This window comes from Amblyomma americanum, chromosome 2 (genome assembly GCF_052857255.1).
Source record: "Amblyomma americanum isolate KBUSLIRL-KWMA chromosome 2, ASM5285725v1, whole genome shotgun sequence".
Lineage (NCBI taxonomy): Eukaryota > Metazoa > Arthropoda > Arachnida > Ixodida > Ixodidae > Amblyomma > Amblyomma americanum.
Window position 1 is genome coordinate 179,550,268 of NC_135498.1, and position 13,348 is coordinate 179,563,615.

The 13,348-nt window shown below is 48.4% G+C and overlaps 1 protein-coding gene across 1 annotated transcript in view; it reads left to right on the forward strand.

Moving 5' to 3' along the window:
* The window catches only part of LOC144122023 (RNA N(6)-adenosine-methyltransferase mettl16-like), a 40,174-nt gene extending 27,386 nt beyond the window's left edge, over window positions 1–12,788 (forward strand). Inside the window, exon 10 of the mRNA XM_077655533.1 lies at window positions 7,292–12,788. Coding sequence (XP_077511659.1) covers window positions 7,292–7,486 — 195 coding nt within the window. The 3' untranslated portion in view covers window positions 7,487–12,788. The remainder of the gene's footprint in view (window positions 1–7,291) is intronic.
* Window positions 12,789–13,348: the final 560 nt, after the last annotated feature.

The window sequence follows — 13,348 nt, forward strand, 5'->3', positions numbered from 1 at the left end:
GAGAGCATAAGGAGGAAAGCGGTGGAGGAGGGTAGGGGAGAGCGGGGCAGTGGAGGAGATGGGCACTGCAAGAGCAGTGCTCCGCCAGCTGCCAGGGTTACAAGCAGTGCCGGAGAAGCTCAGTGGCGACAGAACACTGTGCGCGCTGCCCAAGTCAAAACCCAGAGTCGCATTGCCGAGAAGTGTAATTATCGGTCATTTTTTTTCTTTTTTACTGTGTTCGGAGTAGCACGATTGTTTGCCAAGGTCACGGGGCGCCACGCATCAGCAACAGCCTTGAGTGGAGCAGTGATGTCTGCGTGACCAGCACCTTACTGGAGGGCAGAGCAGCTAGTGTCCTCAGCGCAATGGAAATGTTGGACCAGAGCAGCTGCTTCTCCTTCCAATTCTCCGATCCAACCGCCTGCTTATAGTAATGCCGAGAGATGGCAAACGCATCTCTGCTTGTGACGGAACAGCTGCCTGTTCTCATCATTCTCCCACACACTGGAATTTTGCACCCAGCTGAGGACTGGGGAGAGTGGCTCCGGCAAACGTTGGCTTGTCCAAGATTTTCATTTTATAGCGAAGCGCTGACGCCAAAAAAAAATGCTTGGACTTATATGCTTGAGCCGTAAATGGTTTTGCTAAAGTGATCACACAATGTGATACACCAAGCGTGCATTAGCAGCATGCGCCTTTACATTTCACCCATGCATAGAGCCAGACACACTACACTCTGATAGGCGCCCCCCAAAGTGCCACTGCCGTGTGCTCAAATGTGGAAGACGCGGCGGCAGTCCAGTGGGTTAGGTGAACGGAGCAACGAAATGTTTAGTGCTAGCAACAGAGAGGACTTGTTGCTTAATTTTTTGTTTTTGTTTTAGTCATGGTACAGCTGCATTGTTATCAGAAGGTTAAATAACAAAATCAGATCACGGAAAGCAATGAGGATATTAGCAGGAATTAACTTTCCTGCTAATAGCATAGCAAACACTCTCCCACTGCAAGATTGCTGTTCAGTTTTATGCTTCATTCGGCGTGGTTGGATTGCGCACATTTCAGGCAGTTAAGTGTTTCTCATACCTTGAAATATTTCTTATATTTCTGCTTTTTTGTGGGAAATTTACAACTTACATTGCTTTTATAATGGACACCACAAACCCTCAAATGGATCTAACGTGGTGGGTGAGAGATCAGCCATGTCAGTGTACATCGAATCAAGCCTTGTAGCAAAGGCCTGCTCTAATTGCTCTTTAATTGCCCTCTGCGAAGCTTGTGTTCAATGGGGATTGAAAGCACTCGGATCACAGAGGTGCAACAAAGTGCTCACATGCAGTCGGCAACTCAAGAACCAGCACATTTATAATTGTGTACTTTTGAAATTGTTTAGTATTAATATATTATTGTGTCCATGTTCATCAGTATGCAAGGACGATGCATTTCTGCCATGTAGTTTTGAGGCTTCTTCTGGAATCCTGGCATATCCAAACCACCCCGAACAATATCAACCGCACAAAAGGAAACCTGCCCCCAGTATATGCCCAGGGACTTCGCTCTTCAATGCAACGAAAAAAAGTCGCGATTCAGCACCTCCCTGCAGTGCGCCAGCGTGACTAACAGCCTAAACCCCCTCCCCGCGCCTTTCGCGACACAGCTGTCGTTCTTCCCCCCCCTCCCTTCCATACTTAAAAGACGCTAGCTACTGCCCTCAGTCACCCCTGATGAAGGAGCCGAGTCGGCTTCGAAACGTTGGGTTAAAGTTAAAAATTTTGGTTGGAGACGTGCAGTTTATTATAAGTCTTCAAACCCAACCAGACAGGCAAATCTGTCAAAATGTTTAGTTTTCAGTTTTGAGTTGCAGTGACAAAGGACCTGTTTTGGATTAGAAAGAAGCTGGTTTCATTTCAAAGACAACTTACTACAGCAAAAAATGATTCTGAGGCCAGTGGACTGCAGCAGTCCAAAAGAAGGCAGACAGGTTGCAGATAACTTGAATTGCTCATTTTGATAGCCATATTGCATTAAAGAAACCCATTACGAACGTTTGCTAAGGCTGTGGTAAGGGGTGTTTTTCTAGGCCTCTTCCAGCTCAAGTTGCAAGTATTGCATGTTTGATTTGTCGGAATATATGGTGTGTTTCGGCAAGGACTTTCAAAGGCTATCAAAGATAGTCTGGCCGAAAAAAGAAAGAAAATCTCTTTGAGAATAAACTCTCAACGGTGGCAGGTTTAAGTTGTTTTTAAAATTTCCACCTAACAAGCCAATCACCCAAATTTTACTAATTAACTTGTTGATTAGCACATTCTGATGGCCAACAGCAAGTTGTAGCCACAGACAAGACAATCCCATGGCAGCTGAAGCAAAAGTCGTTCTCAAAAGACCTCTTGCGCGAGGACATCTGGTGTTTATTCCTGCACAAAAACTGAAACAGCACATCAGTAGGAAGTTTAGTGGAAACGTGACGTCCACTGGTGACATGTTGCAATGCCTACGGTGCCCACTTCCTTTTGCTCCGTCGCTCTCAAAGATGGCGGCTACATCGTTGGCAATAACTGTCCTCTTTCTTGCACAATGCAACGAAGCAAAAGATTGTGCATGCTGCGCTGTATTGCACTGGCAGTTCGAATTTTGCTCCATAGGCATTGCAGTCCATCTCCAGAAGTCATGTTTGGACTGAAGTTTTTGAATGCTATGCGTCCAGCTTCTGTTCATGGGCAGGAATAAGCACCAGATTTTCATGCACACTGCAGATCTTTAGGAATGACTTTTTTGTCATCAAAAGAGTGATATGTCATTTTCTTGTCTATGGCTGCGAACTCGCCATCGACCCTAAGCACCTGAGTGTGCTAATTGAAAAGTTGTTTAGGAAATTTAGATAATGAGCATGATTTTCAAAATAACCGATACCGTATTTACTCACGTAATCCTCGCACTTTTTTTTCCTGAAAATCAACGCGAAGTTTGGGGGTGCGATAATTGTGCGGGGAAAATTTTCAAGCAAATGTTTCGGAGTGTTAAATGCAAAGATGAATGGGTGCAAGATCAGGATTGTCAGGTCCGCAATTGTAAATATAACGAAAACATTACTTTCAAGCGTAACTTACCTTCGTTATGAAAGTACAGGGTGAACGTAAGCTCAAGCTGCTAAAGCACTTTATTTGCCGCGCGCAACCTCCCCGTCACTACTCGCGTTGCGTACGTCCTGCAGGCAATTCTACTCTTCATCAGAGTCCGTGTCGACACTGGAATCGATGGTTTCTTCATCTTCCGATGTTTCTTCGTCGTCCCACACCAGGTGGTCCTCAGTCGCATCCAGGGCGTTCAAAATTCCTGTTTTCTTGAAGCTTCTGGCCACCATGTTTACATCAATCATCCCCCATGCCTCTAATACCCAGCTGCACAGCAGCGCCACGGACGGTCTTTTGATCTTGCCACCCGGCATCAGAGCATCACCTTCGGCCATCCATTCTGCGTACAGCCTCCGGACGTTATCTTTAAATGGCTTGTTCAAAGATACGTCAAGAGGCTGTAGCATTGATGTGAGGCCGCCGGGTATAACAGCCAGGTTCGTGCGCAGTTCCTTGAACTTCGCCCGAACCGACTCTTGAAGATGGCCCCGAACGCTATCAAGCACGAGGAGCGACGGAAAAAGAAGCGCTCCCGGTCGCCGCCCCCACACAGTCTTCTCCCAGTCCACCATAAGGTCCGTGGTCATCCACCCCTTTTCTTGGACGCGCACGTGTATACCAGGGGGAAGCTTTCCTTTCGGGAGGGTTTTCCGCTTGAAAATGACGTATAGTGGGATCTTCCGCCCGTCCGCCGTCACCTTAGCATGACCGTGCACCTCTGTTTTTCGGCACCTGTAGTCCTGACGTGCACAGTCCAAACGCCTGTCTGTCCGACTGTCCTGCTGCTGGGCATATCGAAATTCAGCGGAGTTTGGTCCGCGTTCCCTATCTGGGAGAGCAATAAGTTTTTCTCCTGCCGGATCCTGATAACGAGTCGATGGAAGTCTACTATTTTCTCTTCATAGGCTGCGGGCAGGCGCTGGCAAAGCGTCGTTCGCCTCCTGAGCGAGAGTCTGTTGCGCCGCATAAATCGTGTGGCCCACCCGTTACTAGCGCGGAAGTCTTGCACCGGGATGCCCTCCTTTCTTGCGATTACGAGCGCCTGGTTCCGTATCAAATCAATCGACACAGCACACCCATCCGCTCGTCGAGCCTTGATATATTCCAGTAAAGAGGATTCAACGGCAGGAAATTTCTCAGTCTTCGGTCCACAGAAGGCCCGGCGCGTCTTACCAGTCGTCTTGAGTTCGTCGTGCTGCCGTCTCCAATACCGGACGCAAAACTCGTTGACACTGAAGTGTCTGCTGGCGGCGCGGTTGCCATGTTCCAACGCATACTCAATAGCTTTTAGCTTAAAAGCAGCTGTGTAGCTTGCGTAGCATCCCATGGCGAAGCGGCACAAAGAGCACGGTGCAACACGCAAACACGGCAAACGAGGCCTACGAGACACCGGAGAGCTGGAGACACCTTTGCAAAATGGCGTAGCGGTGGTGAGTGGATGAGCAGTAGCGGCGGTGGCAGCGGATGATAGCACAGTACGGCCGCCTAGTAGCACGCGCACCCAACCATGGCAGTTAGTTGTGGCCGCAATCAATAGATGGCGATCGCTACGACAAGCAGCCCACATCGGCGACTACTGGGCACTCACGGTCACCAGCGTGGTGTACCGAGTTTTCATGCAAGTCTTGAAAGCTTGGATCAGCGGATGGGCAGAATCAGCGCACGTCCTAACGGAGCTGCAGAATGGGTTTCGTCCGGGCAGACGGCTAGAAGACAACCTCTTCGTACTCACCAGCTGTACAGACATTGCCAGGAAGTAAGGCAGGAGACTCATCTGCTGCTTTCTGGACGTCGAAAAGGCTTACGATAACGTCCCGCACGAAACTCTCTTCCATCGCCTTGGTACTCTGGGAATGGCACCACCACTTCTCGAGACAATAAAGAGGTTGTACAGGGAAAACGTAGTCACAGCCGTTTTTGGCAATGTGCATTCGGAACGGGTCTACGTACACAGGGGGCTTCGGCAGGGATGCCCATTGTCTCCCCTCCTCTACCTCCTGTATGTGTCCGGACTGGAAAAGGCACTCCTGCAGGCAAACCTGGGATTCGGTCCTAAGTACAGCACCACAGGAATTGACAACTCCAGCCGACTGCCGGGTCTTGCCTTTGCTGATGATTTGGTAATTATGGGTGAAAACACAGAGGATGTGCAAAAAATGCTAGACATTTGTGCCGCGGAGCTGCGAAGCCTTGGCCTCAAGTTCAACCAGCGAAAATGCAGGGCTGTTCAGCTGGCAGGCGAGGCGACTGATCAGCTATCGCTGATGTTGAATGATGAGACCCTGACAGTCGACAGATCGTATAAATACCTGGGCATAAATTTGTGTGCTGAGACTGACATGTTCAGACTGCACGAGGCCAAGGTCCGTCAATCTGCACTTCGAGCGCAATGCATCCTCCGACGTCGGTGCCTGTGGGGGTGCCACCAGTACACCATGGTCCGCGACCTCTGGAAGCTCGCGCACGTGCCAGTACTCACATTCGCCAACGCGGTGGTCTGCCTCCCATCAGCCACCAGAAATTGGTTAGAGCGCAGACAAAACAGAGGTCGGCCGCACTGCAGTCGGATGTCATGGACGGGTGGCCAGTGCAGCCATTCAAGGCGACCTGGGATGGTCTAGTTTTGAGGCAGGGGAGGCATGCAGCAAGCTGGAGTACCGCGGTCGACTGCAGTTCATGAGCCGCAACCGATGGGCAAGGCGGGTCTTTGAATACCTCGCTGCGACATGCCTACGCACTACATGGGTGAAGCGCCTCCACAAGATAGAAGGCAAGTATGGACTTTTCCAGACACCCATAAGTGCCTAATCGGCAACGGCATGGAGACAGGAGGCAAGGAGACGGGTCCAGGAAAAAGAGAATTGCCAATGGCTGCAGGCGCTCGCGGAAAACCCGACACTGGCTGTGTACCGCAAGTGCAAAAACAGCATCGGACCCGAAAAGATTTTTGACAACGGCCTGGGTAGCACATTGCTGTTTGAGGCGTGTACCGGAGCGCTGCGAACACTGATGTACCGCCGTCCCTTCGATGCAACACCAGAAGCACAGGCAGCAATATGCCGAGCGTGTGGCGACGTGGAGGAGACCATCGAGCACCTGGTGGTGTCGTGCCAGAGACTCCATCCGATGCCGACAGAGGGCACCACATTCCCACAGGCGCTTGGGTTTCACGGTCCTGCAGTGGACGACGAAGGAGACAGCTCCAAGGTCAAGAGCGAGGGGGTGCTGCGAACCAAGCGTCGACTAACTCTTTGGTGGAGCACTGTGTCTAAAAGCGCGAAACCGCAGAGTTGGAAGTGAACGATGTCAATGAGCGAACCCCTCCCCCCCCTCCCCCCCACCTCCTGACTTTAGCCTTTGCGTGTTTCTTTTTCTTTTTTTTCTTCTTTTTCCTTTTTTGTGCGTTTTATCTTTCTTTCTCTCCTTGTGCGCTTCCATCTTGTTTTTTGTTTTTGTTTTTGGTCTGTGTGCCCAACCTAGTGGTGCCCACCCATTACAAAGGGCAAGGCCTCAAGTATTTATCTATCTAGATGGCTCGCGGCAGTAATTTTGGGGGTGCGATGATTATGCGGGGGAAAAAAAATTTTACAATTTTGATAGCCAATGTGGGGGGTGCGAGCATTACACGAGTGCGAGCATTATGCGAGTAAATACGGTATCCATTACGGCTGACAGTATGTTCCTAAAAAGACTGTCTTTTGATTTCTGCCACCCCGTGTTTAGGAATTTTGTTCAGTGAAACACCCTGTACTTTACCGTTTCATCTGATAAGTAGCCAATTTTTTAGTGTATGAACACTTGTAGTGGCCATTCCCTACATTTATCCATTGTGTGTTTGTTCGTCTGAAGCCTGCCTCTGGCAGGTGGCCCATCTACCCACTGGGTTGTGTTCAACCTGTCCAGGTGGCTCACCTCTTATACAGACTACGCACCACGACAAACGCATTAAGTAGCAGTGTTTAATGGTGCAAAAATTGCGAAAAAAAACCCTGCTAGGGCACATTATCGCATTTGGCCTAAGTACGCAAATTGGCTGCCATTTTTTTCCCCCCACCTTTCTGTCCTGCAGCATTTACAAGCACGTAAATTTGTTCTGATGTACGGGAAAGTGGAATTGATCCAATTTTGAGATATCGAAATGCAACTGTTTTCCCTCGCTGCCTCTACTCCAATGATTGCAGGATGACCTGCTGGCAGCTGAGGGCCTTGCAGGAGCAGACCCCACACCAGAGGGCACACCGCTGATCCTGTGCACTGATGTGCGCGTGCGGCGGATCCACACCAACGTGGCCATCCACATGACCGTGCGGAGCGGCCAGTCAGACGTGGCGCACCAGCTGATGCAGTACATTAAGAACTCGCTCTGGGGAGTCTAGCCCTCCGGCATACCCCATAGCTTGTGCGCACACATTTTCACCATCTTTTAATAGAAAGTAATTGTAATTTAATGTTTAATTAAAAATTAAACACCCTGACATGACTGAGGCTAGGTTAAAATGCACAACTGGTCCTGGTCAAGTGGTTTTATTCACAATGCCTCTTCCACTTAGCATGGCTCCTGCTCAGCAGTTCCCAGTAAAAATTTGACTGGAGTGGAACCACTCTGTTTGAAATGAGAATCCATTTCGATTAGCACTTGCAGCTGTACAGGCTGTTTCACACTTGTAGGGAAACTGGGAGCGCGTGGCCATCGCGCTTCGCGAAGCGCTGCCGCCGACAGCCGAAGAGAATCGGCTGCAAAGACGCATGCGCGAAACAAGCAAGGCCGGTTGCTCTTTCCGCGCATGCACATTGAGGCACCAATTTTCGCTGCCTCTCGCCCGCACCGTTACTCGATGCAGGGCGGTCACGCGCTCCAAGTTTCCCTACAAGTGTGAAACAGCCTGTACAAGTGGTGGTTAGAATTTAATACAATAACGCACGGAAATTTCTGGTTTCTATGCGTTCTTATCAGCTCAAGTGGAATTATTCAACCAGAAATCGGCATCCTCAGTTGAAATACAACCTTTGTCCTTAAAGTTTCGAGACTGATTTATTTTCTTCTCTAGAAATGATTCCCCAAAGCAAATGTTGGTGCATATGTATAGCGCCATCTTTTTGGGCTAACCTGAGCTATTCTTGTTAATTGCTGTAGCAAACCGCTAGATGGCACTACATGTAGAAAAATATGTTGTCACTAGTGGTCTGCTCATTCTACTGTGAGTGAATGTGGAGAGATGGACGTTCATCTCGAGCAGTGTGTAAACATAAAATTCTGTGTGAAGCTTAGCAATACAGCCGCACAGACGTATGAGCTCCTTCGTAACGCTTACGGTAACGAGACATTATCGCGGGTGTGAGTTTTCAAGTGGCACAAGAGGTTCATTTCGGGGAGAACGTCGATGGAAGACGACACAAGGCAGGGGTGTCCTTCAACCTCACGGAATGAAAACAACATGGCTCGGATAAGGGAAATCGTACAGGAAGACCGCGCCATTACAATCCGCATGCTATCAGATGCTCTTGACATTAGTAAGACAACATAGCACCAAACTTTGCGTGAGAACTTGAAGAAACGAAAGCTTAATGCCAGACTTGTGCCGCACTCCCTCACACAGGACTGGAAGGACACACGGGCATCAGTGAGAGCTGATTTGCTCTCCGAGGCAGAGAAGGATGCTGTATTCGTCGATAGCATCATTGCTGAAGACAAAACATGGTGTTTTCAATACGATCTTCAAACGAGGAGGCAGAGTGCCGAATGGCAGTCCACAAGCTCTCCGGCGGCGAGTAAGGTGCGGCGACAGAAGACCAAAACGAAGACGATGCTGATAGTTTTTTCGATGCCAGAGGTGTCATACACCACGAGTTCGTCCCACAAGGGCAGACGGTGAATCAAGAGTGTTATATACACGTGCTCCAACACATGCATGATGTACTGCGACGCCGTCGCCCTGACTTATGGGCATCTGGACAATGGAGCCTTCTCCACAATAACGCAAGGCAAAAGGCGAGACAAAATTTCTCGCCAAGCACAGCATTACTGTACTTCCTCATCCACCATACTCGCCTGACCTCTCTCTATGTGATTTTTTCCTGTTTCCTCGTGGGAAGAAAGCCCTAAATGATCGCTGGATGGGGAGCGTGTAGGCCATTCAAGACACCATGACAAAGGAACTGACAGCCCTGCCAACAGAAGCATTTTCCTACTGTTTCCAAGACCTCGAGAAGCATTGGAAGCTGTGTATAGACTGCAAGGGAGACTATTTCGAAGGGGTGCTGCACAAATGATTTCAATGTTAAACGCATTGTTTTTAATGGACTCAGTCTCAGAACTTTACAGACAAAGGTTGTAATATTATTTTACTCCGTCTAAACATGGTTCCAGTTTAACTTGTGTCATAACGGGTCACACTAGGAGCTGGTTCCACTGTTTCCAGTGGAAGCAGATCTCTGGTTCCAGCTGGGAATGCATGCATATTGCAAGTTTACCTCAACCAGTTCCACCTGCAATCACATTGTGTGCTGAAGGTTCCGCACTGCTGCTGGCTAGGAATTCGCTATGCCAAGTCTGCCTCCAATCTTTTCGGGATAAAACCATTTAATTCATTTGTCTCGGGCAGGAAATTCTGGTCCCAGTTGCTTCCAGTGCAGCTGAGGTTTGGTTCTGCTTGTTTCACAGTTTGGACCAACTGTTGTACTCTTGGATTTAAACTGGAACGAGTGGATGTCTTCTGGAGTCCACTGAACCCAATTGATGTCAGAGAATTTTCATGTGGGAAGCAAAAAAGTAAAGAAGAGTAATTTTGATTTATGGTTTATGGGAGTTCAACGTCCCAAAGCGACTCAGGCTATGAGGGACGCCGTAGTGAAGGTCTCTGGAAATTTCGACCACCTGGGGTTCTTTAACATGCACTGACATCACACAGCACACGGGCAAAGAAGAGAGTAATGATTGCAAGCTTGCCTTTAGTGCTTTTTTATTTATTTATTTATTTATTGTACCCTCAGGGCCAAATGCATTACAGAGGGGGGTGGGTTAATTAGGATAAAGAACAACGAATATAATACAGTGAAAATAGATATTGTTACGTGGCGGCCAGCCGAAGAAAGAGACACAGTGATCGATAGCAATGAGATGATTTAATGGCTGCTGGCCTAGCGCGAGCGCTCCTGCCTGCGCCACTGCACAGTTCGTCGTCTTCTTCGTCACACTACCCGGGGCCACCGAGCGATCGTCCCGATCGGTGACTAAGAGACGCGCCAAGTGGTTACGGGCTTAAGAGGATGGTTGGACAGGGACGAGAAAGGGGTGAGGTGCTGGCCGCCACGATGAATGAGATGGCTGAATGATTCCTGGTCCACGAAGCTTCCGGGCCGCAGGTCACCAAGAGCCGACGGTCGAGGCCCCAGGACGCGCCGAACGGCCTGGGCAGGGGAATGGTGTCTTCAGATGTGAGCGGTGTCTCGGGTTAGTGGGGTCGATAGGTCAGGTCCTTGCGTCGGGTTCAGTTCGTCGTGTTGAGTGGTCTGGGCGGGGGACAGGGCGGGGGGGGGACAACGGCGAGGTTGGTTCGGGTCTGAAAGGCTGGGGCACGGCTGAGCGACACAGGCCAAGAACTCACGGCCAACGACCACGGCTGACGCAGGACGTCGAAGCTCCAAGACCAGGATGCCGGTGATACCCCGCAAGCTCCACCAAATGTTACATGGCGGCCAGCCGAAGAAGGAGACACGATGATCGATGGCAATGAGATGATTTAATGGCTGCTGGCCTAGCGCGAGCGCTCCTGCCTGCGCCACTGCACAGTTCCTCGTCTTGTTCGTCACAATATTACAAAATAAATTTCCTCCAGAATAACACAGACAACAACATCCAGAAAACGTAAATAGCATAAAAACAATGTATACAATACAGTGGAAACAGATATAACAGACAACTTTCTTCTGAATAAACAATATTAGCTACAGCGTCGTGAAAGATATTATTATCTGCAATGGCTGCAATATCGGGGGGAAGGCGGTTCCATTCCACAGATGTGCAGAAATGAAGATGAAGAAGACTGCTCTCTAGCACACAGTGCTGATGAAAGAAAGTGCACAATAATGCTTGTGAGAATGGCACCAGCCTTTGTCAGATAGCAGTACGGATGGCCTCTGTGCTTTGTGGCTTGCAATCTGGAAGTTAAGCAGTTGAATCACATGGACTTTGCACTAATTAAGACAACCACCCTGCACAGACTAGGTGAGCTCTAAACATGTAAGATTTAAGTCGGTGCTTGCTCCATGCTCATCCTTAATTGTTCTCCTCCATCATCATGCTGTTTCACTGTGACCCACTGCAGTGGTTGTTTAGTAGCTGTGGTGTCCAGCTGCTGAGCCCGGCCGCGGCGCCGCCATTTCAATGAAGGCAAAACACAAAAACGCCCGTGCGCCACGTCGTGTCGGAGCGCATCAAAAAAACCCAGGTGGTCTAAATTAATCTGGAGCCTTTTGCTAAAGCATATTTCATGCTCTATGTGCAGCTGTAACATCAAATATCTACCTATTTTATTGTGAGTGTTTGCCATCTGCGTAACCTGATGCGAGCCTAATCATTTGGGCGACAGAAAAGCATGACTTCAGCATGCGACAAAAGTGTGCTGCGTTTTTAGCAAAGACAACTTGTGCTGCCTGTGTGTGGTACAAGCACATTTAATGCAGTGCTTGGCGCCATACAAGGTGGCCCATTTTCACTTGTGCTGTGTCAGTGGGTTTACCAAAGAATGTGTGATGCATGTACAAGAATTTCAATGCGGCACAGTGGTGGAATTTTTGTCCTCTTAAAGGCACAGCGCCACAACTTGTGGCAAGTCATATTTATCAAATGCAGCCAGTGCAAACCGCCTGCCTTGCAGGTTTCTGAACAGCTGTGTTTCATTTCAGCACCTCAGTGTTTGACCTAAAGTGTGATACATGCCAGGGGAGATTGTAAAAGGGGAAGGGAACAATGTTATTTACACGAATGGGATTTGAACTGCCATGTCTAAAACACAGTGCTTATCTACTGCACCGTTAGCGCTGATGCATATGGCTACTTCTACCAATATCAATATCGTTTGCCATCAAGTGCCTCCTCTCTGCTGCTGGGTGGCCCTGCTCGGCTAGAAGTTGCAGTGGTGTGCTTTTGAGAGGACAAGATTTTGTGTCACAGTGTGTATGTATGCTGCAGGTGAATTACTCTGCTGCTGCGGTAAAAGACGCATTGAATATGGATCGAAGTATTTCTGTCACACGTCTGTTTTCCTTTTCTCTTCAAAAGCTGGCTAGTCACTGCTGTGATTTCAGCCAGAAAAAAACTGTATTTTGATGAAAGAACTGCCAGTATATTGGGGTCATAGTTCTAGGTTGTCACAAGCTGAACATGCTTTTCATCAGCTTACCAAATGTGAGCCAAGCTGACGCTGGTTACTGAAGTGAGCTATTTGCTAGAAAGTGACATGCGTAGGTACAGTGAATGCACAGTTACAGCATATGCTTACTTCAAAGACCAGCAGCCCGAGTTTGTGCTCTGCAGCACCTTCATCATATGTCACCTGGATGTGTACCTCCTCCTGCATTTGAATGTGAGTTTTTTTATTATGTCTATTCTGTACTCCAATGCAAGTTTTGTGGTGGGCAGTGCAGCTGTGAATAAAATAATGGTGTGTGTTGTTTTCACTGCTGATTCATGTTTCATTTGGAACAGAATATACATCCCAACAAAAAATAGTCATTGGCTCCAATGAAATGTCCAATTGGTTCCGATTGTTTATTTGGAACCAATTGAAAGCTCCATTTAGTGTTCCAATTGGTTCCAAGTACACCATTGGAATGAACTAGACATTCCAATTGGGAACCCACATTGGACCCAATGGTTTTCACCTGGGATGTTCCATGTGCCATTAACTAATACAGAACACTACTTACACAGATGTTCCAGGCTCTAGCAGTTGCAAGACAAGAGATGTTTCGGAGGACCTCCCACTGCACATTTCTCAAGTGTCTGTGCAATAATGGGCAGTGATAATGATTGTTTATTAAATGTCATGCCATGCAACAGGCCACGTTCAACTGCTAGGCAGTCAGACCAACTCTGAAGGCTTCCCATTATCGTATTTGTAGTGAATGTGCTGAAACAAATGTCTGGAGTAGGTTCAGAAGCAGTAATTCTGAATAAATCGTCTCAATGAAGCTTGCGTGCCATGCACACATTTTGAACGCATGGCACAGTTTCTTGT